Consider the following 26076-nt stretch of genomic DNA (forward strand, 5'->3'; position numbering starts at 1 on the left):
GGGGACTCTTGAGAATCTTCTCCAACACCATGGTTCAAAAGCATCAATTCTTCGGTGCTCAGCTTTCTTTATAGTCCAACTCTTACATCCATACGTGACTATTGGAAAAACCATAGCTTTGACGAGATGTATCTTTGTTGGCAAAGTAATGTCTCTACTTTTTAATATGCTGTCTTGGTCATAACTTTTCTTTCAAGGAGCAAGAGTCTTTTAATTTCATGGCTGCAGTCACCATCTGCAGTGATTTTGGAGCCCAAGAAAATAAAAGTCTGTCACCATATCCATTGTTTCCCCAACTATTTGCCCTAAGTGGTGGGACCAGATGCCATGATCTTAGTTTGATGAATGTTGAGTTTTAAGCTAACTTCTTCATTCTGCTCTTTCACTTTCATCAAGAGGTTCTTTCAGTTCAGTTCAGTCGCTCAGTCGTGTCTGACTCTTTGCGACCCCATGAATTGCAGCACACCAGGCCTCCCTGTCCATCACCATCTCCCGGAGTTCACTCAGACTCGCGTTCATCGAGTCAGTGATGCCATCCAGCCATCTCATCCTCGGTTGTCCCCTTCTTCTCCTGCCCCCAATCCCTCCCAGCATCAAAGTCTTTTCCAGTGAGTCAACTCTTCACATGAGGTGGCCAAAGTACTGGAGTTTCAGCTTTAGCATCATTCCCTCCAAAGAAATCCCAGGGGTGATCTCCTTCAGAATGGACTGGTTGAATCTCCTTGCAGTCCAAGGGACTCTCAAGAGTCTTCTTGAACACCACAGTTCAAAAGCATCAATTCTTCAGCGCTCAGCCTTCTTCACAGTCCAACTCTCACATCCATACATGACTACTCTTCGCTTTCTGTGAAAAGTGTGGTGTCATCTGCATATCTGAGGTTATAGGTATTTCTTCCAGCAATCTTGATTCCAGCTTGTGCTTCATCCAGCCCAGCATTTCTCATGATGTACTCTGCATATAAGTTAAATAAGCAGGGTGACAATATACAGCCTTGATGTACTCCTTTCCCTATTTGGAACTTCAAAAATTAATTCTCTCGTAAGCTTCATTCTGCAGTACGATTGGTAAAGAAAGCATTTTCTACCCCTCTTCTGCCATGGAGTATGTCAAAGCACATGTTTGGAAAAGCATGGATTTTGGAGTTGAGCAAACTTGACTTTGAATTTCCATTCTGTGACTGCGAAAACTGCTGGGTCAGCCAAAAAGTTCTTTTGTTTTTTCATAAGATGTTATGGGAAAATTCAGATGAACTTTTTGGCCAATCCTGTAATACCTGTCTTACAGGCTAGCTCTCATTAGATGAGGTTATATGGTTAGAGTTTGTTAGAATAGCGCCAGTCAGTACCATTCCTGCATACGTTGTGTATGAATACATAAGTTTATTTATTCTTGATTCCTTTTTCAACTTTCATGTTCATTGATCTCTCACACTGTGGTCCAGAGAAGCTGGGAATGGTTCCAGATTAAACTGTGCTTGTCTTTTTTCTTTGCCTGGAGCCTGTATTTTCCTGAAGGCCTTTTGCTTGCTTACTAATTCTGATTTGCTATTTGCCCTGTTGCTGCAAGTCCTTGGATGAAAACACTGAACTTTCATGGGGAAACAGCACAACTATAATATATACTGGAAATAAAAGGAAAAGGCCATGGATCAGTAACTTTTCTACAGTTCTCATTACAGTCCCCTTAAAAGCAATGCATCTTTCCTAGGATTTTGATCTCTTCTGCTTCCCTTCCCTCAACCCCTTCCAAAATTCACAAGTGGAAATTATAGCAATAGAAGTGGAAATTCAGCATACTGCCCCAGGAAATAATAAATGTTTCTCTGTGAAGAATGAGTCAGCAGGAGGGTTTTTTCCCTTCAAGTTTCGTGTTTTGTCAGTATTTTAAAGGCTTTTGTAGGCAGGATATATTGGACACTGGCTCGTGAACAAGCTGTTTGTCTTGGTTTCATGCCTATAACATGATTTCCATTTTACAAAATCTACGAACCAGAAATTTGGGGCCAAAACTCTTTATTATACAATAACACAGAGAAAGCAAATATTGTGATTCAACCATTCTTTTTGAAAGTCAAAGACTAAATTCTTGGGTTGGTGTTCCAAATAACTGATAATTTAGAGCAAGTCTGTAGTGGCTGTGTACCAACAAATGCTATAAAACTCCAAGAATCAATTACCTGGGAAACTTCATTCCAGAGTGATGGCACTGTTGCTTCTAGAGGTCTAGAATTTTAGAAAGGATGTTGGCAGATGATTCTTGAAGCTTGCGTGGTACTCTGTTAAACTGTACTGGGAGGTGTCAGTGATACTATTTTAGAGAGAAGCAAAGTCTCAGTAGTTTGCATTATTACTATTCTCTTTTACCCTTCAAGGAATCTCATGCTCAAGGGGCAAGAGTCTGTTTTCCATAAAGGAAGATGGAGCAGAGACAAAAGAACCATGAATCCTTCTTTAGCAGAATTCTTCTCTCCATTAGTCCCCACTCCTGATGAGATAACTTGTTCCAGTCATTAGCATGTAAATGCTACTCTGAGGCTAGGTACCAGACTATAACTTTTCCTAGAAGTTTCATTGTTCAGCATCATCATCTTGAATATATTCTGGTTGTGATGCATTGCAGGCCTGTTTTCATTTGTCTTTATGGAAAGCGAATTAATGTTGTGTGCTATTTCTCTAGAAAAGGAGTGGGAACCAGACTAGTGAATTATCTTTTGCTTCCACTTCCTGCAGAGCCAGAGTCCTTTCACAGCCAATTTTCAAAAATCACCAGGTCCCTCACTTTTTATTTTATTTTCTTCTTGACCCCCAATCTATTGTCTGTTTATAGGAGAAACATTTTGTCCTTCCATCCATTTTCTAGTGTCTTAAAACCTCAGTTTACTATGAAAGGAAGATATTCAACTACTGTTGTCACCAACTTGATAGACATTAGGAGAACATGTGCTTTAAGAGCTCCCAGAACTTCCTACTACCCGTAATTTCCTCAGAAAGCCAGGTGGTGTCTTCAGTTTCAGATGGTTGGTGTGGCCTGCAACCTGTGCAGCTCGGAATCAATTTCTTCAAGTCCCATTGCCTAGTCTAGTTATTGGTTCTTTTCCAAAATCTAGCTCATGAATATTTCCTATAATTTTTGTCTCAAAAAAGCTGGAGGCGGTTCTTTATTATTTAGCATATAAGTCCCTGGTGGTGCAGTGGTAGAGAACCTGCCTGCCAATGCAGGAGACACAAGTTTTATCCCTGGGTCAGAAAGGTCCCCTGGAGAAGGTAATGACAACCCACTCTAGTATTCTTGCCTGGGAAATCTCATGGACAGAGGAGCCTGGTGGGCTACAGTCTATGGGGTCACAAAGACTTGGACATGACTTAGCAACTAAACAAGAGCAAGAAAAGCATGAGGAATACAGGGAAGAAACAGAATCTTCTCACAGCTGTTGTAGCTTGTCAAGAATATGGAAGAGAGAAGAACTGGGAAAAGAGAAGGATTGGCCTGTGTGAAACAACCACTCGACTCATTTGAAAATGATCCTATTTAAAAATGAAAGCAGAATGGGGAGGTGCTGAAGGGTCATTCCACCTTGGTAAAACTGCTGGTCTGGCAGGTGGATGCCATGACTGCCAGGGAGACCTTTTCCCCTTTTGGAAGATCATTCTGCCCTGTACCTTCGTCTCTATTATGAATGAGGGAAGGTTAAACGTCTGCTATAAAAAGAGAACATTGCATATTCTGTGCTCACTGTGGTATTGAGGAAAGATTCATGGAAAAATGGGAGAGAAATATGCTTTAATGCTAAAAATCGTTGTGTTTGGATAGTGAGGTTATGGGTTCCCCTCCCCCAATTTTGCAGCTGTTAAGTTAATGTGAAAAATAAATTCATTATTTGAGAATTAATTTACGGTGTTACACAGGTTATTTAAATCAAAATAAAGCATTACAGTACCTCCGTGGGGGTCCAGTGGCTAAGACTCTGTGGTCCCAAAGCAGGAGGCCTGGGTTTGATCCCTGGCCAGGAGCTAGATCCCACATGCCACAGCTAAGACCTAGCACAGCCAAATAAATAAATAAAAACAAATATTAAAAAAGAAAGAAATCATTACAAATGGAAATTCTGATCGGAGATATTAGTGTGGAAAAATACAGTACCTGTTGGCAGACCAACTGGATCATGTTCATTAAGTTGCTTTCTGTGGTATGTGTGTGCATGTGTGATTTTCTTGACTATTCCTGGAATGGAAGCTTCAAGAGCCGAGAGAATGCTTTTGCCTTGTTCAGCACCATATCTCTAGAATGTAGGCACAGTGTCCACCAGACCCATAATATATATTTTTTGAATGAAAGAATGAATTCTACTTATATTGAATATCTGTCATGGACCAGGAACTGTCCTAAAATACCAAACAAATTTGAATGATCTCCATCCTTATGGAGTTTAAAAGTCTAAAGGGGAAGAAGGGCATTAATCAGAGAATCCTTAGATAACTGTATTAATACAAATTGTGTTTAAGTGCTGTGGAGGAAGAACAGATGTGCCCTGAGAACAAAAAGCCATGGGGATGCAATCTGGTCTGGGTAGGTGGGCATTAGGGTGTATGGCATGAATGTTTGAAATAAGTAAGGCAGCTTTTACTTTTTTATGCTGTCTCCACTCATTTGATAACACCTGCTTCTACTTAGTACTAGTTATTCTAGTTGGGCAGTTACCTTGACATTGACATATAAGATGTGGGAAGGAAAGCATCCAGTTCTTGATGTGCCATTTTCAGGTTTTTTTGCTGGCTGATGAGAGTTTTATGGTTGATTAGATTTTGATCATTATTGCCAAGTGTACTTTTCTTGGCGATAATACCAAGTTTTCAGGTCATCAGTAATGTTTGAGAGGTCCTGTATTACCTAGTAAACAGATTGTACTATAAACATTTTTATCTTTGTCAGTCTGATCAGTGAAAGATCGTATTTTCAAGGTGGTTTTGATTTGTAATTTTTAGAGAAAATTTGAGTGATTTAAACTATTTGTGTAACTTTTTTGTTATGATATTTGTTTTATATCTGGATATATTTCTTCAAAATAATCTGGGTTGAGGGTGAGTGTAGTGATAGCTAAAACAAGATTAGTGTTAAATGATAATTATTGAATCAGGGTGATAGGTGCATGATGGTTCATTATCCTTTCCTAAAAGTAGACTTATTTAAATGTTGAAATTTTCAGTAATACAGTGGTCAAATAGTGTTTTATTTCCTTTTCAGTGAACACCCATTTTTCCATTATGTTTGTCTTCTTACTGATTTGAAGGAACTCTTTATATATCAAGAAAATTAGTTCTTTGGAATTTATATTGTAATTTTCCACCAGCTGCATTCTCTTTTGACTTGATGATGTCTGATCATATATACATTGTTTTTATTTTTATGAGGTTGTATTTATTAATATTTTATGTTTAAAGGATCTGGGTTTTGTGTCAGAACTTAGGTCTTCTTCACTCATAGATTATAAATAAAAATTTCCAAACTTTCTTCTAGTACAATCTTAGTATTTATGATTTTGAGAGATTTGGTATCTGAGGGAGTGGCCATGCTACTTTTAAACATCTGTAGCACGTATTACTGGAGAAGGCAATGGCACCCCACTCCAGTAGTCTTGGCTGGAAAATCCCATGGACGGAGGAGCCTGGTAGGCTGCAGTCCGTGGGGTCACAAAGAGTCAGACACGACTGAGCGACTTCACTTTCTCTTTTCACTTTCATGCATTGGAGAAGGAAATTGCAACCCACTCCAGTGTTCTTGCCTGGAGAATCCCAGGGACAGTGGAGCCTGGTGGGCTGCTGTCTATAGAGTCACACAGAGTTGGACACAACTGAAGTGACTTAGCAGCAGCACGTATTACATTGTATTGTAATCAACTGTATACCCTTTTCATTTTTGCCCCCTAAGAATTTGCCATGTAATGGATTGTCAGTGTGAGATGATGCTGGCTAAATAATTGTAACATTTACTTATCTGCTTTATAGTCATGTTTTTCTTTATAGTTGGTATTTGCCTCATTTCTTGAAACTTTTTTTCCCTCTTGATTTCTCAAGATATAGATTTGTGGAGATACACTGAATTATTGCTCTAAAAGTTGGAAAAATGTACTTTCAAATATTTTAAAAATTCAGAGTCCAGAACTTGAAATGAAGCCATACCGTTTTAATAGGCCACTCTTACAAAGTGGTTTTATCTCTGAGACGTCTAAAGGCTCAAGTCCCGAGGTTAGTTTTGTGGTACAAGTACAGTGCTCGTGGAAAGAGAAACGAAATATTTCTCACGATTGCTTTATATCCGTGGCTAGAGTCAGGCCTATATTTTTCAAATAAGTAACGTTTCCTTTCATCTCTTCTTTCTCTGTTAGTTACTCTTCTAAATATCCAAAATATAGGACTTGGTGAAATTGGCCATCTTATTTTACGGAAAAATCGTTTAAGAGCAGCTTTGAAGCAAGGTCGAGCATTTGTCCTGGTGGCTTCTCGTAGCCATTCCCAAGCACTGTGGCACTTGGACGTGCTTGGCATCAGGGAGGGCTTCGATGTGATTTGGATGAGTGGTTAATTCGCATCCAAGCAAGCGGGAAGCAAGTAAATTTAACTTCATTGATTATGATTCCATTTGATTAAATCTCTACTTCTGATTACACATATCAGCGAGAATATGCTCTAAATACACCCAACTGTTAAACACTGAAAGGTATGAATAAGATGACCAGAGATGTACAGAAAAAAATCCCACTGTCCTCAACTGGAATGTCCTCACCTGCAGCCTAACTGAAGTAGTTTTAGGATAAATGAAAGGAACTGCTTCTTTACCTCTGGGACTTATTACACGGTCTGTTAACTGAAATATCCAGCTTATTACCATGAAAGGTAGTACTGGTCCCAAATCTGCATGCTTTCTTGTAAAACTTAAGTTCATTGATGAGATCTTCTTGACATATCAGGTGAATTAATAACATTACCCATGTTATGGGTATGTTTATAGCTCTTTGATAAACGTGCGGTTGGACAGCTGTCTTTCTGATTTTATGTTGTCCTTCGGAGAAAGGGTGCTTGGCTGCATAGGCCAGACATCTTACTCAGTGTTGAACATTTCTTAAATCTTTGTTTTGCCTTTGTCAGGATAAAAGCAAAACATTTGCTTTTGATTTCTCTTTTTTGCATGCTATAGGAAGTTCAATTAGAGATTGGGCCAGTTTAAGGAAATAAGGGACTCTTGAAGAGTCCCTTGGACTGCAAGGAGATCCACCCAATCCATTCTGAAGGAGAGCAGTCCTGGGTGTTCTTTGGAAGGACTGATGCTAAAGCTGAAACTCCAGTACTTTGGCCACCTCATGCGAAGAGTTGACTCATTGAAAAAGACTCTGATGCTGGGAGGGATTGGGGGCAGGAGGAGAAGGGGACAACAGGGGATGAGATGGCTGGATGGCATCACTGACTCGATGGACGTGAGTCTGAGTGAACTCTGGGAGTTGGTGATGGACAGGGAGGCCTGGTGTGCTGCGATTTCATGGGGTCACAAAGAGTCAGACACGACTGAGCGACTGAATTGAACTGAAGGAATTAATGGATAAAATGTGCATTTCGGATTATTGATAACATTACTTATGTGTCAGCCCTCCTGCTGCATCAAGGCCACTTCTCTATTTGGCAGTGGTGGGAACTGCCTTAGATCTTGTCATTTTCTTCGTGCTTGTTGGTGTTATAATATAGACATACTCCACACTCAAACTGGCACTGACTCTTTCTTGTAGCAAAAACACACAAAAACAGACTTGGGTCAAATGAAATTCTTCCCTTGGTGATGTTTAGGAGTGAGGTTACATAGGATTAAAGTACCTTTGTGGGTATCTTAGGCTTTATTTCATGTTTTCTGGGCTCCTCTAGCTCCTGGTCCATGTTCTCATTATGTTCTCTAATCTGACTGAGGTGTAAGTTTGTTAGAGGAGGGTTCACTTTGTGTTTGCAGCCTGACTTAGGGCTGGGCACATACTAAATGCCCAGGAAGTTTAATGAACAAATAGGTAAGAAAAATGCAAAGAAGTTACTTTTTAAATAAGAGTAAGCAATTTTTCTATTAAAAAAAAAATTCTCAGTAATACACACAGTGGGGTCTAAAGGATCAGCAATACTGCTGTCACTTGAGATTTAGAAATGCAAATTCTCCCCATGGTGGAGAAATGATTAAATTGGAATCCCTCAGTGCAGGGCCCACAGGAGTCTCTACTAGACGATTGTACGTATGCTAAAATTTGAGAACACTCTTTATAACATCAGAGACATCATGGAGTTCTGCAGTTTTGTAACGTTTATGCTTTGCAGAGCAGCCTGCCATCTGGCACCTCACCTGAGTGAGGCTCGCTGTTGGCCTCATCACAGGCAGGGGCATTATTATTAATCTCAGATTTGCCCAAGCAAATGTGAGAGCCGCAATCACTTGACAGTTCACAAAGCTGGTTGGTGGTGGTGGGGAGAAGTTGCCTCTTACCTGCCATGGAAGTTTGCTTTCTGGCTTCCATAAGGATGGTGGTCCTAGCTCATTTCCTGGGCCTGATTTTGTCCTTCCCTCAGAAGAACGGTATTCACGGCCACACATCCCTTCTCCCACCCACGCTCCCTGCAGTGATCAGTGGCACCCTCTCAGTGACAGCTGGCCTCCTTAAGAAGTATGATCAGCCACCACAGAGTAAATGAGTTTTAACTGGCTTGAGATGCAGACTGATAACTTAGGTACCTAGACAGTTCCACTAGAGACCTTGTGCATCCTTGTACTAAAGACTAATATACAACTAAGTGATGAGAATAGACGCCTAAAATCATAACTTTTCTTGTCTTGAAGGGGATTTGTGGATAATGTTTCCAATGTTCTGTCACAACAGTATATTATTTTTCAAATGGGTGAAAGGCTTTTCTTCCTCCTAGCTTTATTGAGGTGTAATCGACAGATAGCATTGTGTAGGTTTAAGGTGTACAACATATTGATTTAATGCACTTAAATATTGCACAGTGATCACCACCTTTGGCTAACATCTGCATCACCTCACATAATTACAGTTTCTTTTTTTGTGGTGATAACTTTCGAGATCGACTTAGCAACTTTCAAGTATATAGTACAGTATTAACTATAACACTATGCTTTACCTTAGCTCCTGAGATCTTATTCATCTTATAACTCAAAGTTTATACTCCTTGACCACTCTCTCCCCTTTAACCACTCTGATCTGTTTCTTTGACTTTGGCTTTTATAGTTTCCACATGTGAGTGAACACATACAGTGTTTGTCTTTCTCTGTCTGACTTATTTTACTTAGCCTAATACCCTCAAGGTCCACTTCATATTGTCACAAATGATGGGTTGTCCTTTCTCCTGGCTGAATAATATTCCAGTGTATGTGTGCGTGTTTTATCTGTTCATTGGTTGATGGGCACTTAGGCTGTTTCCATGTCTGGGCTGTTGTGAATAATGCCGCATGAACATGGGAGTGCAGATGTTTCTTTGAGAGTCTTTTCATTTCTCTGGGATATATATGCAGAAGTCAGATTGCTGGGTCATATGGCAGTTCTACTTTTAATTTTTTGAGGAACCTCCACACTGTTTTTCACAGTGGTGCAACGGTTTACCTTCCCACCCAACAGTGCACAAGGGTTCCCTTTAATCCACATCCTCCCGCACACTGGTCATCTCTTTTTTAAGTTATATTTTATTTTTAGAGTGTAATTGCTTTACAGTGTTAATACCTACTGTACACCAAAGTGGATCAGCTATTATAAGTACCCATATGTCCCCTCCCCTTGAACCTCATTCCTCCCGCCATCCTGTCTCTTGTCTTTTTGATGATAGCCCTGGTGTGAGGTGATCTCCTTGTAGGTTTGATTTGTATTTTCCTGGTGGTTAGTGATGTAGAGCACCATTTTGTGTATCTTTTGGCCATTTGTATGTCTTCTTTGGAAATATGTCTTATTCAGTTTCTCTGCCCATTAATCGGATTGTGTTTTGTGTTATTGAATTGTATGTTCTTTATATATTGGATATTAACCCTTTATCAGATATATGGTTTGCCAATATTTTCTCCCACTCCTAGGTTGCTTTTCATTCTGTTGATGGCTTCCTTTGTTGCGCAGAACCTTTTAATTTGATGTTCTACTTGTTTATTTTGCTTTTGGTGTGAAATCCAAAGAGTCATTGCTGAGACTAATGTTGGGGCTATTATCCCTGTGTTTTCATGTATGTTACATGGTTTCAATTCTAGGTTCAAGTCTCTAATTCTTTTTGAGTTGATTTTTGTGTGTGTTGGTGTTAAGAGAGTGGTTCAGTTTCCTTCTCTTGCACGTGACTATTCAGTTTTCTCATCACCTTTTGTTGAGGAGACTGTCCTGGCAAAGGCTTAAAGAATGATACTAACACTTTAATTCAGAGAAAGGGGGCCTGGGTTTATTTTCTAATTTTAGTCACTAATTTGCCACACATTAGAAGTTCATTCGAGCGCATCTACTAAGAATTCAGAGACTGATCATGAGGGGCTGACTTGACAAGTAGGGAAGTGACACAGAAAGGAAATTACTAGAGCCATGGCCCAGTTCTTTTCATTTTCAATGTGTTCTATTCTATATTGCTAATAGTTTTTTCCCTATTCTTTTCATAGCACAGATGGAGAATTAGTCAGCACTCCTTAAATGGTAACTTCTTCTTATGTGAAGCTTGTTGTTAATAAGTGGTAAAACTAATTTTCATCCCTTAGAAGTAGATATTAGATAACCTTGAAGACTAAATGGCATCTATGTCCTGTTTGAAATGAAAAATACTAGCTCAGCCAAGCTTATTATGAAAATGTGTATGTGATATCTCACAGAAGTGTAAATATAAGACCACTTTGGTATGTAACAATCGATGATCAGTTTCTTTTAATTTTTCATAGGAAACCTAAGCTCAGAGGTTAGTATTTTCTTGTCTTTTAGAACATGGAGGTAGGGAAATAAATATTCTGTGCTTATTGCCTTTGTCCGTGGGGAATGCAGAACCTGATATTAAGGTCTCAGCAGATAAGTAGTAGAACAAAACTGATTTTCTACCTTGTGTGTGTGTCTTTGCTTCGTGACCAAGTAAGGCAGCTTCTTGGCTCCTAAAATGGGTTTTCCAGCCAAATGACTAATTCAAGCTTCCTTGGATGTTAAATTTAGATTCAGATAGTCGAATCTCACCTTAAATATTGAACATTTTTCACAGTTTGAGGATATAGCTTTATACCATAGACATTTCTTGCCACGTGCAACTGTGACTATTCTTTGACGTTTTCTTCTTAATCCTCTGCCTTTTTTCATAGTGGCATTCCAACATGAGATGCATAGGGACAGTTCTGGGTGGGAAGTTAGTAGGATACCTAAGAGAATAGGTAACATTTTGCTTACCTCTGTAAGCAGGCTATTTTCAAAACTTGCCAGATAATTGGAAGGATGTTTAAAGAACAAGTGCTTGCTTCACCTGACTCTTCCCTGTTGTTTTTTTTTTTTTTAACACAAGATATATTTTATTACATTATTTTTCAAGTTAGCTCTGGATGCATGTATCTTTCATCTAGTAACTACATTTCTTTTGGCTCTCGCATTCAGGTTGATAAGGCTGTCTTTTGAGAAGAGAATTTTGTGTGAAATGTTTTTTGTTGTGGGGTGCTAAAGCCAGGAGATTATAATATCTAATACACATTTCTTCATCACTTGTTATCTGCAATCGGGTCTCCATCTCTCTCATCTGCTAGAGCTCATTTTTTCATTCATTGATTCAACAAATATTTATTGCCTGTCATACGCTTACTCTTATGACAGATACCGGAATACAGTGATAAATCAGGCAATTCTTAACCTCATTGAGTTTACGGTTTAGAGAGGAGGAGGTGAAGACTAAGGGAAAGACAGCTCCTCTAAGGGCTGTTTCAGCAATCCAGGGAAGAGAAAATAAAGCCTGTATGAGCAGAGCAACAGTGGCAATAGGCTGAAGCCCATTCTAGAGACAGTAAAGAGGTAGAAATAAAAGAAGTTGGTTATTAATTGGCTTTGAGGAAGAGGGGTAGGGAAGGATGATGTGCTGGGATCAAGTGACTCCCATTCACTGACTTAGGTAAGTGGAAAAGCAGGTTTGGGGAAGAGAATGACGAGTTTTATTTGAGAGATGTTGGGTTTGAGGTTGACAGCTCAGGAGAGCCATCTGGATAGAAGATACGTTTGGGAGATTAGGGAGTGGATGTTTGAGGACACAATGGTGAACGAGCTCACCTAGAGCGAGTGTGAGGATTGAGCAGTGTTGACAGCATTTAAGGAGCAGGCTGGGGAAGAGGTTCCTGATAAGGCACCCCCAGAGAGGCAGAAGCAGAGTGGAAGAGTGGGAGGAATGGAGCCTGTGATTTGCTGGGGGCAAGTGATAGCCTTGCTGGAACATTTGCTGGAAGTCAGTGTTTCAAGGAGGAGAGCATGGTCAGTAGAAGCAAGTGCTGCACCTTCTTGGATAAGGACTGAAGAGGGTCTTTCCTTTCTCTCTCTCGCTTTTTCTTTATTAGTATAGTTGACTTGATGGACGTGAGTCTGAGTGAACTCTGGGAGTTGGTGATGGACAGGGAGGCCTGGTGTGCTGCGATTCATGGGGTCGCACAGAGTCGGACACGACTGAGCGACTGAACTGAGCTGATAGTTGACTTACAGTGTTGTGTTACCCTCAGGTGTGCAGCAGAGTAATTCAATTATACGCATATATCTATTTAGATTCTTTTCCCTTACAGGTTATTACAAAGTATAGTGTACTGTTTACCCTGTGCTATAAAGTAGGTAATTGTTGGTTATCTGTTTTACATGGAGTAATGTACGTATCTTATATTGAGCAAAATGCTGATTTGAGACCTCTGTGAGAATTAATAGCGTGCCAGAGGTAAAAACTGGTTGGCAGTGAGAAGGTAGAGGCAGCATAGGCAGTATAGGCAGTTTCATTGACTCTTGGCAGCCTTGGTTTCCCTAACATTGTACGGTGCTAATAACTCTTCTGCCTCTTTTCTTGAATTAGTTCCTTTTTTTTTTTTCTAACACCATTTAAAAGAAACACTGTCCCAAACTGAACACTTTGCTCTCTGTTTCTGAGCTTTAGTGTTTTTTGTTTATAACATGGGGACTACAGGTGGTGCCTTCCTCATAGAGTTGGCCTGAAGATTACGTGGACGCTCCGTGCAGTGCCTGGCCGGTTGTCATCAGTGCGGCTGTGCTGATGTAGTGGTCTCTGTCATGGTCCTTATTGTTGCCATCATTGTCATCGTCTCACTCCTGCCTCACTGTTTGGAGATCTTGTCCATCATGAGAGCGTTCGCTGCGGGCACTATGTAGAAGGAGTCAGCAGGGGGCTTCCCTGGTGCTTCAGATGGTAAAGAATCCCACACGCACACAGGGACTGTGTTCTTACTCTCTGGCCCAGAAGGGCCATATATGTCACTGTTTTGTCAATTCTCTCAGTCCATTGTGATCATCTGCTTTTGTTTGGAGGGATTATACAGTCAAAGAGGAATGAAGGAATTGGCTCTTATAATGTGAATTTAGGCTTCCCAGGTGTCGCTCGTGGTAAAGAATCTGCTTGCCAATGCAGGAGGTGCAAGAGACTCAGGATTGATCTCTGGGTTGGGAAGATCCCCTGGAGAAGGAAATGGCAACCCACTCCAGTATTCTTGCCTGAAAAATCCCATGGACAGAGGAGCCTGGAGCCTGGCTCCATTCCTCCAACTCTTCCACTCTGCTTCTGCCTCTCTGGAGGTGCCTTATCAAGAACTTCTTCCCCAGCCTGCTTCATGGTGTTGCAGAAGAGTCAGACATGACTGAGAGATTGAGCAATGTGAATTAGGACTCTCTTAGTTAACAGTGACAGAACCTGCCTCCGACTAACATAATTAAAGAAGGGTTCTGTTGGGATGGTACTGGTGTATCTTAGGCAATACAAGCAGGACTTCACTAAGCTGGGGGAAGAACAGAGACACCACTGGCCCATGGGGACATCTGAAGTATCACTTGTCTCTCCCTGTTTTCCTGCTCTAGGTGGTAACTGTTAAAGGTACAGAAAGCAGTTTACTGTTGCTCTGAGTTTGCTTTTCAGTATACTTCCACTTCGAGTTTTCTGTTTAATTCTCACAATTGTAATGAGGAAATTCACCTGAGGAAATTTGTGTTTGAGGAGCCTGAGATTTGGAACAGTCTCGTGATATGTTGATAATCCCATGAGTGTTCAGCAGAGAGCTGGTACCAAGTCTAGCTTTCTAATGCCAGTCCTGCATATAGGCATTTATACCACACTGCCATCTCAGGACTGAAATTTTCTTTCACCAACTGTGATGTTATATTAAATATTATTGCATACTATTTTGTGACTCTGGAAATAACCTCTGTGTGTGTGTGAGAGAGAGAGATTTTCTTCTGACTAGTAGAAATTGTAGTTAATGGGAATTCTTATCTCCATGCTTATTCCTGTCTGAGGTCTTTTCTTAACTCAGTTCAGTTTAAGGACTGTCTGGTAGTTTAATGACTGCCTGCTCTTTTGTCTTTTGGATCAGTGGCGAAAACCTTGAGCCTACCAGCATTTAAACAGCTGAGCTAGCTGCAGTGTCCTGTTTTGTTTCTTCTTTAGTTAATATTTTGTGGGGTGGGGAGAGTGGAGTAGGGGATGACACTCGTAGGGCTTTGTGTGGGGGTTATCCTGAGTGTGTCTGCTGCTAAAGGCAAACACTTGTTTTCTCAATCTAGTGCTGTGGAGGCAGTCGGTGAGTGTATACGAATGTTAACAACATATTTCCATTTATTTCTGGCAGCTTTAAATTGGACCAGACCAGTGCAGGGTATGTCCTGTTTATGTGAGTGATGCCTGGTCTCTCTTTGCTGCATTGAGAGAGAGTCATCTTGCTTTTTCATTTTCTTTTTTAGGCAGGCATGTGCTGGTGAGGAATGGTGGGCCTTGGCAAAGTGTGGGACTGACTTGGATTCTTCTTTGTTATTGGCCATTCACTCCTCACCTTGATGCTGAGTTCAGCGTCCATTGCTCCCCTGGAACCCTTCCTCCAAGGTCGCCAGGACCTGTGAGCTTTATATTTCTGTCTTGACCTCCACTGGCCACCATGTGGCCTTGACTCTGTTGCCCTTCTCTTTTTGTCTCCTACAGTTTTCCTTCCTGTCTTTTCTTCCTCCCTCCTTGCTTCCTAACCATCTTTTCACAGCTGCTATTTCAGGAAGTGTTGACGCTGGATCTGGCTTGCTTTTCTTACTCTGCATATTATCCCTGAGTAATCTCATCCCCTCAAATATTTATCACTTTGTAAATTTCCAGTATCAGTCTGTCTCTTGAGCTCCTGACTTGGATATGCAAGTACCAGTGCATAACACCTTAAACTTAACATCTTCAGATCTAAACCCAGAAGGAGCCCTTCAGTAATTTCTGTCTTCACTTTAATTCATTCTCATTCTCTTTCCCTACCCACCCCCATCCCTTTGCCCTCCCCATTCTCTCTCCGTCTTTCTATCAGAAAAGGTAACCATTGTCTTCAGAGTTGCTCAACCCCAACAAAGGGATCCTGAACCATCCTCCCTCTTTAATTATGGTACCATTGCCTCCACGAACTCTGTCCACTTTCTAATGTGACCCATCCTTCAGTCATGTGAGGCTCCTGGAACAGCTATTAATTAATACTTTGGTTTTTCAGATGCGGACACTTGGAGAAGTTGACAGATTTTCTCGTAATTACAAGGTTGGGAATTTTCAATGTTGGGAAAGAGTGTGCATCTTTTTCCTTCTTTGCAGGTTATTTATATAAGAAAGGGGAAAAGGAAACAAAGCAAGTGAACCAAAAGAGGAAAGCTAATGTCCTCCTGGTAATGGGAGTCCACAGGAATCAGTATTAATAATACTTCACTTTTTGAGACACCAGATTCCTTTTTTCACTGTTGTGTATATTTTTGCTTCACCACAGGGGAGGGGTTGAGACCTCAGTGTCCTAATTCAGAGCCACTGCTGATGATTAAAAAAAAGATCTATTGAGATATAGTTCACATACTACACAAATCACACCTTGAAACGTGGTTTTTAGTATATTCACAGGGTGGGAAACCATCACCGCCATGTAATTCCAGAACATTTTTGTCCGCTGCTGCAAAACAAACCCCATATGCTGTGGTGGGCAGTCCCCACCTACCTAAGTCACCACTGACATATTTTCCGTCTGTAGACTTTGCCTGTTCTGAGTATTTCATATAAATAGAATCGCACAATATGTAGTCTTCTGTGACTTTCTTCACTTAGCATAACGTTTTCAAGGTTCATGTTGTCGCCTGTATTAGTACTTCATCTCCTTTGGTAGCTGAATTATATTCTACTGTGTGAATGTACCACTTCTTTTTCGTCCTTTTGTCAGTTGATGGATATTTGGATTATTTCCACTTTTAAGATTTTACTATTATTGTTTTACTAATATTTTAATATTATGAATAATGCTGCAGTCAGCATTTGTGTACATGTGTTTGTACATAAGTGTTTTTTGTCTTTCTTGGCTATGTACCTAGCTTCCCTGGTGGCTCAGAGCATCTGCCTCCAATGTGGGAGATGCGGGTTTGATCCCTAGGTCGGGAAGATCCCCTGGAGAAGGAAATGGTAACCCACTCCAGTTTTCTTGCCTGGAGAATCCCATGGACGGAGAAGCCTGGTAGGCTACAGTCCACAGGGTCGCAAAGAGTCAGACATGACTGAGCGACTTCACTTCACTTGACTTCATGGTAATTCTATGTTTAATCTTTTGAGGGACCACCAAACTGTTTTCCAAAGCAGTTGCAGCGTTGTGCATTCTCACCAGCACTGTTTGAGAGTTCAGATTTCTCGACATCCTTTCCAATGCTTTTTTGCCTGTTTTTTTCATTATAGCCATCCAGGTAGGTTGAAATGGTTATCTCCTGGTTTTGGTTTGCATTTCTCTGATGGCTAAGATGTTGAGCATCTTCTGTTTGCTTATTGTCCAGTCATGTATCTTCTTTGGAGAACTGTGTTTAATATATTCAAATCCTTTGTCCAATTTAAAATTTGGTTGTCGTCTTGTTACTTGTTATAAGAAATCTTGAGATGTTTTAGATACAAATCCTTTATCAGGTAAATTATTTGCAAATATTTTTCTCCTGTTTCTTGAGTTGCCGTTTCACTTTCTGGATGATATCACTTGCAGCATCAAAATTTTAAATTTTACTGTCCGAGCTGCAGGTTTTATTGGTATATTCAAGATTGTTCTGTGGGGAGGCAGAGGAAGGTTTTCCTGTCTTGGAAACTGGTGGATGTTTCAAAGTAGGCAGAGTGGCAGGTAGACTCTCTCCACTTGTGGCCTGGTTCTTCTCCTTCTTTTCTTCCCCATGTTGCCTCTCTTATGACTCTTGATGGTCACACTGCAACAGATCTATCTTGGTCTTGGTCCTCCAGGTGCAGTGGCCCTGTCTCAGCATTTTAATCAGAGATTGCTATTTCCATAATGTTACGATGCCATGGATCTCATTTTACACCTCAATTCCCCCTTAGGTCTCTTTTCTAAACAGAGCACTGCCCCTCATTGCCGAGTTGCTCTTGTCCTGAGTAGTGGTCAAGGTGTGTGCAGTCATGGAGTCTGGTGGCCCTGGAGTTAACCAGCAACAGCCCCTCCCTTTGGAGGAGCCACCTCTCTTCCAGTGTGTTTTATCTCGGGTTTGTTAGGCCTGTACCTAGAACTTCATGCCATTGGGAAGTTGGGCACAAGTTTGTCTCATGCTTTTGAATGTCATGAATCAATATTTCATTTCATTTCAATCAGTATCATTTCAACAGAAACAGACTCAGATTTGGAAAACAAATTTATGGTTACCAAAGGGGAAAGATGAGGGGAAGGGATAAATTAAGAGATTGGGATTAATGTATACCCAATACTATATATAAAATAATCAACAAGGACGTACTGTATAGCACAGGGAACTCTGCTCAGTATTCTGTAATAACCTATATGGGAAAAGAATCCAATAAAGAATAGATAGTTGTTTATGTATAACTAAAGTTGACTCATTGGAAAAGACTCTGATGCTGGGAGGCATTGGGGGCAGGAGGAGAAGGGACGACAGAGGATGAGGTGGCTGGATGGCATCATGGACTCGATGGATGTCAGTCTGAGTGAACTCTGGGAGTTGGTGATGGACAGGGAGGCCTGGCGTGCTGCGATTCATGGGGTTGCAAAGAATCGGACACGACTGAGCAACTGAACTGAACTGACTGAAATTGCTTTGCTATACACCTGAAACTAACAAAATATTATAAATCACCTATGCTGTGCTGTACCAAGTCGTCTCAGCTGTGTCTGACTCTTTGTGACCCCGTAAAAAATCATTTCGAAAATGTTGGGGTATAGCATAGTGTTACTAAATTATAGTTTTGTCAAGTAAGGGCATTTGGCAATGTAGCTGCAGTCATGGAAATAAGATTTTTCTTATCAAGAGAATACCAAAAGGATAAAATTAGATATATTTACTTTTGTAAAACGTCAGTGTATGGTCTTACTTTTCTCTCTGCCACTGAAAAATGCATTGTGGTCTGTGGACTGACATTTGGGAACCACACTTTACCCACTCAACATAAATCTTTATTTGAAAAGTAGAACCTTAGCTTAATCAGGTATATTCTCTAGTATGATGCCAGATACCATTCTTACCCAGATTATTTACCTACACTGAAATTAACTATTTCAGTTGTTAAGTTAGATATATCTTCCTGTCCGTTGTACTGCGCTCTGCTGATATGTGAGTAGATGTTGTAAAACAGAGGTGAATATGAAGAATTATTTTAGGTAAATGTGAGTATAAGTATGAATTGACCTTTACAAGATTAAAAAAAAATCCTCATTCAAAGGTAAAGTGGGTCCTGTTTACAAATACAGTGTATAATTCTGAATTATATGTATATTCCAGACTGAGAGGCCTACATAAATTTTTATTGATTCTGTCTTGTCTAAATTAAAATGTCAAAAAGATATCAGTGTTTTATCATGAGATGGTTACTGGCTGTCACGTTAGCACATTAATTATAGTAATTGGGCAGTAAAGAAGCCATAGGAATAGATAATATGCTATACGTTTTGATGAGATTGTAGTTACAGCCTCTTATTTATGGTAATAAAATCTTGTTAATCGACATCGCCAACAAGCGCTTTTGCTTTCCTTTTGTACTTTCCAGGTTGGTTCATAAGTCTCCTTAGGAACTATGATCCGAGAGCCGCAGATTATATAATAAAAGTCACATTCCAAGATTGTCTGTACTCGTTCATGGTATACACATGAAATTGATTTAGCAGATATTTGCTGATCATTCTTCTGAGTGCTCCAGTGTATACAGAGATATACAGAGCAGTGTCTGCTCTAAAAGACTAGTAATGGGGAAGGGAGGTGAAATGTCTGTATAGAAATAAATGTGACCCACATTGATTGAGTCACGTATGTTAGCCGCATGTGATAAGTTCCTTAGAAGTGGGATGCACTACTATTCAAGTCCAGAAAAGGAAAGAATGATTCCAAGCATGGGTGACCAGTGATGGTGGAAGGCTCGGAGGTGGGGAAATTACTCTGCATCATGATATAAGCTCTGAGCTGTCTCTGAATATACATCTGTGTTGTCGAAAAGTACAGTGAGAGGTAGATGGCTGGATGCACTGACATGGAAATCAGCTTTTGTTCTAGGCTCAGCTGCCTTGCAACCTCATTTTGTGCCCTTGAGTATATAAAATTGATGTAATAATATGTGTCCAGCATCTCTCACTATGAAAAATGAGATAATGCGGAGGCCTTAAGCTGCTCCCTGTGGTGAAAGTCAGATTGCTTGGCAGGTGTTTTTTGTTTTTTTGTTTTTTTTTTCAGGCAAGTTAGGCTACACATTTGAATGGGAGTAAGCTCAGCTTTCCATGACTAAAAGGATTAGTGTCCTTACCAGAGTGCCCAATTTATTGCTAGAGAATAGCATATTCTGTGTAACATTTGAACTGTTGTCTGAAAGATTGCTTGCTTTAGAAAAACTTCTTATCTGAACATCCAGTATAGTGATCACTGAATGATGTTAAAAAGGAAATAGCTGTGTATTGAGCTGCTACTGCTGGTTTATGGCCTTTACAATTCTCTTTAAAATTTTTACACCATGTCCATTTTTAAAAATTGAAGTATAATTGATTTACAACATTAGTTTCAGATGTACAGCAGAGTGATTCAATTCTCTCTATATTTATATATTATTTTCCATTACAGATTTATCACAAGATATTAAGTGTAGTTCTTTCAGTTCAGTTCAGTTCAGTCACTCAGTCGTGTCCGACTCTTTGTGACCCCATGAATCGCAGCACGCCAGGCCTCCCTGTTCATCACAATCTCCCAGAGTTCACTCAGACTCACGTCTATCGAGTCCGTGATACCATCCAGCCATCTCATCCTCGGTTGCCCCCTTCTCTTCCTGTCCCCAATCCTTCCCAGCATCAGAGTCTTTTCCAATGAGTCAACTCTTCTCACGAGGTGGCCAAAGTACTGGAGCTTCAGCTTTAGCATCATTCCTTCCAAAGAAATCCCAGGGCTGATCTCCTTCAGCTGGTTGGATCTCCTTGCAGTCCAAGGGACTCCAACACCACAGTTCAAAGGCATCAATTCTTCGGCGCTCAGCCTTCTTCACAGTCCAACTCTCACATCCATACATGACCACAGGAAAAACCATAGCCTTGACTAGACAGACCTTAGTCGGCAAAGTAATGTCTCTGCTTTTGAATATACTATCTAGGTTGGTCATAACTTTTCTTCCAAGGAGTAAGCGTCTTTTAATTTCATGGCTGCAGTCACCATCTGCAGTGATTTTGGAGCCCCAAAATATAAAGTCTGACACTGTTTCCACTGTTTCCCCATCTATTTCCCATGAAGTGATGGGACTGGATGCCATGATCTTCGTTTTCTGAATGTTGAGCTTTAAGCCAACTTTTTCACTTTCCTCTTTCACTTTTATCAAGAGGCCTTTTAGCTCCTCTTCACTTTCTTCCATAAGGGTGGTGTCATCTGCATATCTGAGGTTATTGATATTTCTCCCAGCAATCTTGATTCCAGCTTGTGCTTCTTCCAGCCCAGCGTTTCTCATGATGTACTCTGCATATAAGTTAAATAAGCAAGGTGACAATATACAGCCTTGACGTACTCCTTTACTGTACAATAAATTCTTAATATCTATTTTATTTATAGTAGTTTGTATCTCTTGATCCCGTAGTACTAATTTATCCCTCCCACCTCCCTTTCCCATTTGGTAACTATAAGTTTGTCTTCTGTATCTGTGATTCTTTTTCTGTTTTGTGTGTAGATTCATTTGTATTATTTTTTAGATCTCAGTGTTGACTGATATTGTAAAATACTTGTGTTTCACTGTCAGATTTCACCATGTCCATTTTATAACAGAGGAAACTGGGGCCTAGATAAAATTTCAGAGATTAGACAACTATTTGAAGTGCAGCCCGTTGAAATGCAACGTGCTGTTTAACATGGCCGTGTGCTGCTTTAGTCTGATGCTTTTCTTGTAGCCCAGTGTCGATCAGGTGTGTGTGTGTGTGTGTGTGTATATATATGTAAATGTTTGTTTTTTTTCACCAGGCTACTTCTAGAACTGCTGGAGTTGCTGTTTGACAAGTTTAACGCTGTAGCCACGGCGCACTCTGTGGTCCTGGGATACCTGCAAGATGCTGTGCTGACTCCACTGAGTCAGCAGGAAGATGTCAAATTGTATGACATGGCAGATGTGTGGGTGAAGATCCAAGATGTTCTGCAGGTAAGGGCCTTTGACAAAGAGTGCCATCTTGATTCAGAATCACAGGTAGGAACATAAAAAAACCAGCCACCTAAAGTATTTCCTTACTCATAAACAGAGTGAGAATGTCGTGTTTCTCTTTAAAGGTGATGGTTGCTGATGTAATGGACTTCTGTCATCTTCAAAATACCTTTAAAATAAAGTGTTTTTGGCCAGACCTTAAAATTGGGACATTCTTAATATGTAGCAATCAGGTATCTTATAGTATTTGACTTCCTGTTGTAATGTACGTTACTTTGCTGGAATTAGTCATATGTTTATGTAATCAATATGAAAATGTTCTTAAACACTGTTTTATAAACATACATGTAGCTTAATTTTATGACCATTTTTCGTACAGTCAGCTCTTGAATATGTTGGGGTAAAAGACAGGTCAAGAGCTTATATTGAGAGATGAAGATAAACCTGTAAAATATAAATGCATCACTTTGGTTTGTTGATGATCGGAGCAATGATATTAATGTTTGGTGTGATGCTGCAGAGGTGGTATTTAGAAATTTTATTATATTTTCTCTCCATGCGCCAGGAAAATGTATTTGATTTGGCCAGATGAAAATGAGAAATACAATTAAGAGTTAGCTGAAACAAATTTGACATAGCTCAATAGAAGTGACTTGGTTAGACATCATCTACTAATAGGAAAAATAATAAGTATATACAGGGAATTGAAAAATGTAGCTATGTAGAAATGAAATTATTTGCATAGCAAATAGGAGTCTTTGCAGGAAAAAATAAATCATGAATGTAAATTGTAGTCATTTTCGAGAGTATAGGCATGCTCTTGGTGGATTGATTGATTCCTGGTTATTCATTAGACAGTTTTTTGGAGGTAGTCTGTGCTTTATTAATGGTTCACTAGAAAGAATATAGATTGCAACTATATTCCTTGAGTTTGTTTTGCTGCTATGTTGATTACCATGCAACCATAGTAGGTGCTTGTTGAATATTTGTGTATTGAATAAAATATCTTTATTTTTCAGAAACTGGTTATTTAATATTTTATGTCTTGGTTTGTTCATCTGTCATGGAAACATAAACTTTTCAGGTTGCATGCTTATTTTAAGGATAAGACAGTAGATTTTTAAAAATTAATTTTTATTGATGTATAGTTGCTAAGATAATAGATTTTTAAAGCTGTTTCAAAAATTGTTAGAATTAAATTCATTTGGTTCTGTCCATGATGAGGTTACCTCCTACCCAAAGTGACTCGAAACTGGATGGACTCAGGTAATCAGAATGGTTAGTTAAGAGAAGAGAATACATGAGGTCAGTTTCACCTTCATCCCAGCTTTTTCTCTGGGGATGCTTTCCAAACTGTGACATAGAAAAGTGAACAGACATTAGCAGACTCTAAGCAGATGAAGCAGAGGTCAGGTTTCAGGGATGTGGAGGCAGCTGCAGTTTGTGGATTAGGACACCAAAGTCGAGGGAATTGCAGTGAAGGAGCCCCAGAAATCTGAAGAGAGTGCTGTTGAGCCTTTGGTCAGAGATGAAGTTTCACACACTCCACGGCGTGGCAAATAGCTATCATGGGACTGTGAGCTGAATGGAAATTGCACAAGTTGCCAAATGCTGGGAAGCACTGGAGTTCAGACCAGCCAGTGTAAGGAGAACTTGGTGAACATCCTGTGCTTTCAGATGTCCCCAGAAAGGTTATGTTTTAGGACTTGGGCTATTCTAGCCCTATAGTAAGGGATACTATACTTTCACGTAATAAAGCTCCAAACCAGGTTTCTACAGTGTTAGCCCTCCACTCGTGAATTAACCTCCTGCCAGAACGAAACTGACTCCAAAGTAACATAATCCAAATTCTCGATAATGATTCACCACATTGTCCAGCATACAATTACTATACTTGCAAAAAAGCCGAAAAATGACTCATCACCAGAATTTTTAAAATGTGATAAAGATTAATATCTGAAATGGAAAATATGCCAGATGTATTTAGCCACAGATTGCATGCTGTAGAAGAAAGAATTAGAAAACTTCAACAAAAATCTATTAAAACCAACCAAAACTATGAAGTACAGGGAGAAATAGACTGAAGAGAACAATGAAGAAAGCCATAATGTCCTGTGGGACAGTATCATGGAATCCAACGTGTGTGTGGCTGCAAGTACAGACAGTGGGGAGAGAGATTGGGGCAGTCAGTTATTGGAAGAAGCTGTGACCCCAAATTTCTAAATTTGTTGAAAAACATAAACCCACAGATACAAGAAGCTCAACAAATCACAAGGAAGATTAACACAAAGAATACCATACCTAGACATATTATCATCAGGTATCTGAAAAGCAAAGAAAAAATCTTCAAGGTAGCCAGAGGAAAAAAGGACACACTGCCTGTAGGGAACCAGTGATAAAATTTTTTTTTTCACTAACTTCTCATTAGAAATAGTACAAGCCAGACAGAAATCGGTGTATATCATCTTGAAAGATCGGGAAAATTTACCTCCAGTTTGATACCTAGTCCCATCCTTGACCTTCTGAAGAAGAATCACTGTGGATAAGCACTGGATTTTGTGGGGTTGTTTCAGCTCCTAAGGTGATTCATTTGTTTGAGATCCTGTAATTGGGAGCTGTTGCTTTGGGCCAGTGGTTCTCAAAGTATGTTTCTTGGACCAGCAGTATTTGTGTTACCTGGGAGCATGTTAAAAATGCAGATTTTTATTCTTACTTCATAGTTACTGAATCAGAAAGTCTAGGGGTGCGGCCATACATTCTGTATTTTAATAATCCTTTCAGGTGACCTATATGCACGTCCAAGTTTGAGGACCTTTGTTTTAGGTGATACTGGCCCATTGTGGATTTTGACTGGCATGTAGTGAGATGAAGTTGGATTCATATGGTAGCATTGAAAGGGCTGGGTGTAGAGGCTGGAGACTAAAGCACGGCTACTATTAGTGTTTTGTATGCTAATGGAGAGTCAGTGGGTTATATGATTGGAGATGCTGTCTTATAGTGGAGTAAGTGACAGGCTTTCATGGAGCATGTTAGAGGAGTACAGTAAAGAGGGAAAGATTTGTAAACCTTCAGGAGTCTTTTGAAAACTCTAAAACCATGTAGTTGACTTTTGCTGCTTTTTCGTATGACAGATATTTTAGTGATGTTTTAGTGTTTAAGCTATTGGGGCCACCTATGTGCTCTTATCGTCTGTCGCCCCCTTCTCCTGCTCTCTATCTTTCCCAGCATCAGGGTCTTTTCCAGTGAGTTGGCTCTTCTCATCAGGTGGCCAAAGTACTGGAGCTTAGGGCCAATTTAGTTTTCTTAAACTTGTTGGTGGAATGCTCTTTAAGTTAAGATCATTCCTGGAGAACAGAGTTGAGAACCATGGATGCCTGCAGTTAAGCATGTACCTGCATGAATGAAGGTGATGGGATCATAAAAATGGAGTTTCAAGTGTTACAGAGTTTGAATTTTAGTGTTTCTTTGAATGGAAAGTGTTTCTTGCTGAAAAATTGAAATGCTCTTTTGTGTATTAAATCTTGGAAAAGAAAACAATTTTTGATCATGTAGACTTTGGCAGCCTTTCTCCACTGGAACCTGGGCTGTCCCTGGCAGGCAGAATCCGTCATGTAGTTGGAAGGCTCATTTGTCTCAGCGTGTTTGTGTCTGGAGACAGCTGTGTGTGGACACAAGGCTGTAGCTATCACAGTAACAGGGTGTCAGCATTTTCTCCTGGTGTCGGCTCTGTGGCCACACACTGTTGAACTCCCTTTTCAATTTTACACTCTTTTTGAAACTGTGATAATAGGAATACGTGTTTTTGTCCCTCTGAGCAGCAGCAGTACCTTCCAAAATGTCACCTGCTTGATGACATGCCTGTCATACCATTGACTGCACATTTTTAAGTGTATAAGACTGCGGTATACTAGAAACACAAAATACTCCATTTCTTGTGGGATTTAACAGAGAAAGTAAGAGGATCACTTTGAACAAACATATATTTCAGGTGTTTTGATTCCGGAAAAAAAAACAACTCATTTTTTCCCTCATCTCTTTTCAAAACAAAACTGCTTGCTTTGTCATTGTTGGCTTACGTGTGTAACCAACCCCTGAATGTACCAGATAGTATTGTGCAGATGGAAGCGGAGGGTGGTAATTACACTGTCGAACCAGTGGCGGTGACACCACAAGACCCTTCACTTTACAGTGCCCCGAAGCAGAGACAGAATGGAACAT

The 26076-nt window shown here is 40.1% G+C and overlaps 1 protein-coding gene across 1 annotated transcript in view; it reads left to right on the forward strand.

Annotated features, from left to right (window-relative positions):
• Positions 1–26076, forward strand: part of EXOC4 (exocyst complex component 4) — an 816431-nt gene that overhangs the window by 86930 nt on the left and 703425 nt on the right. The window contains exon 7 of the mRNA XM_068972655.1: positions 21684–21858. Within this exon, the coding sequence (XP_068828756.1) occupies positions 21684–21858 (175 nt within the window). The remainder of the gene's footprint in view (positions 1–21683; positions 21859–26076) is intronic.

This window comes from Capricornis sumatraensis, chromosome 5 (assembly GCF_032405125.1).
Source record: "Capricornis sumatraensis isolate serow.1 chromosome 5, serow.2, whole genome shotgun sequence".
Taxonomy (NCBI): domain Eukaryota; kingdom Metazoa; phylum Chordata; class Mammalia; order Artiodactyla; family Bovidae; genus Capricornis; species Capricornis sumatraensis.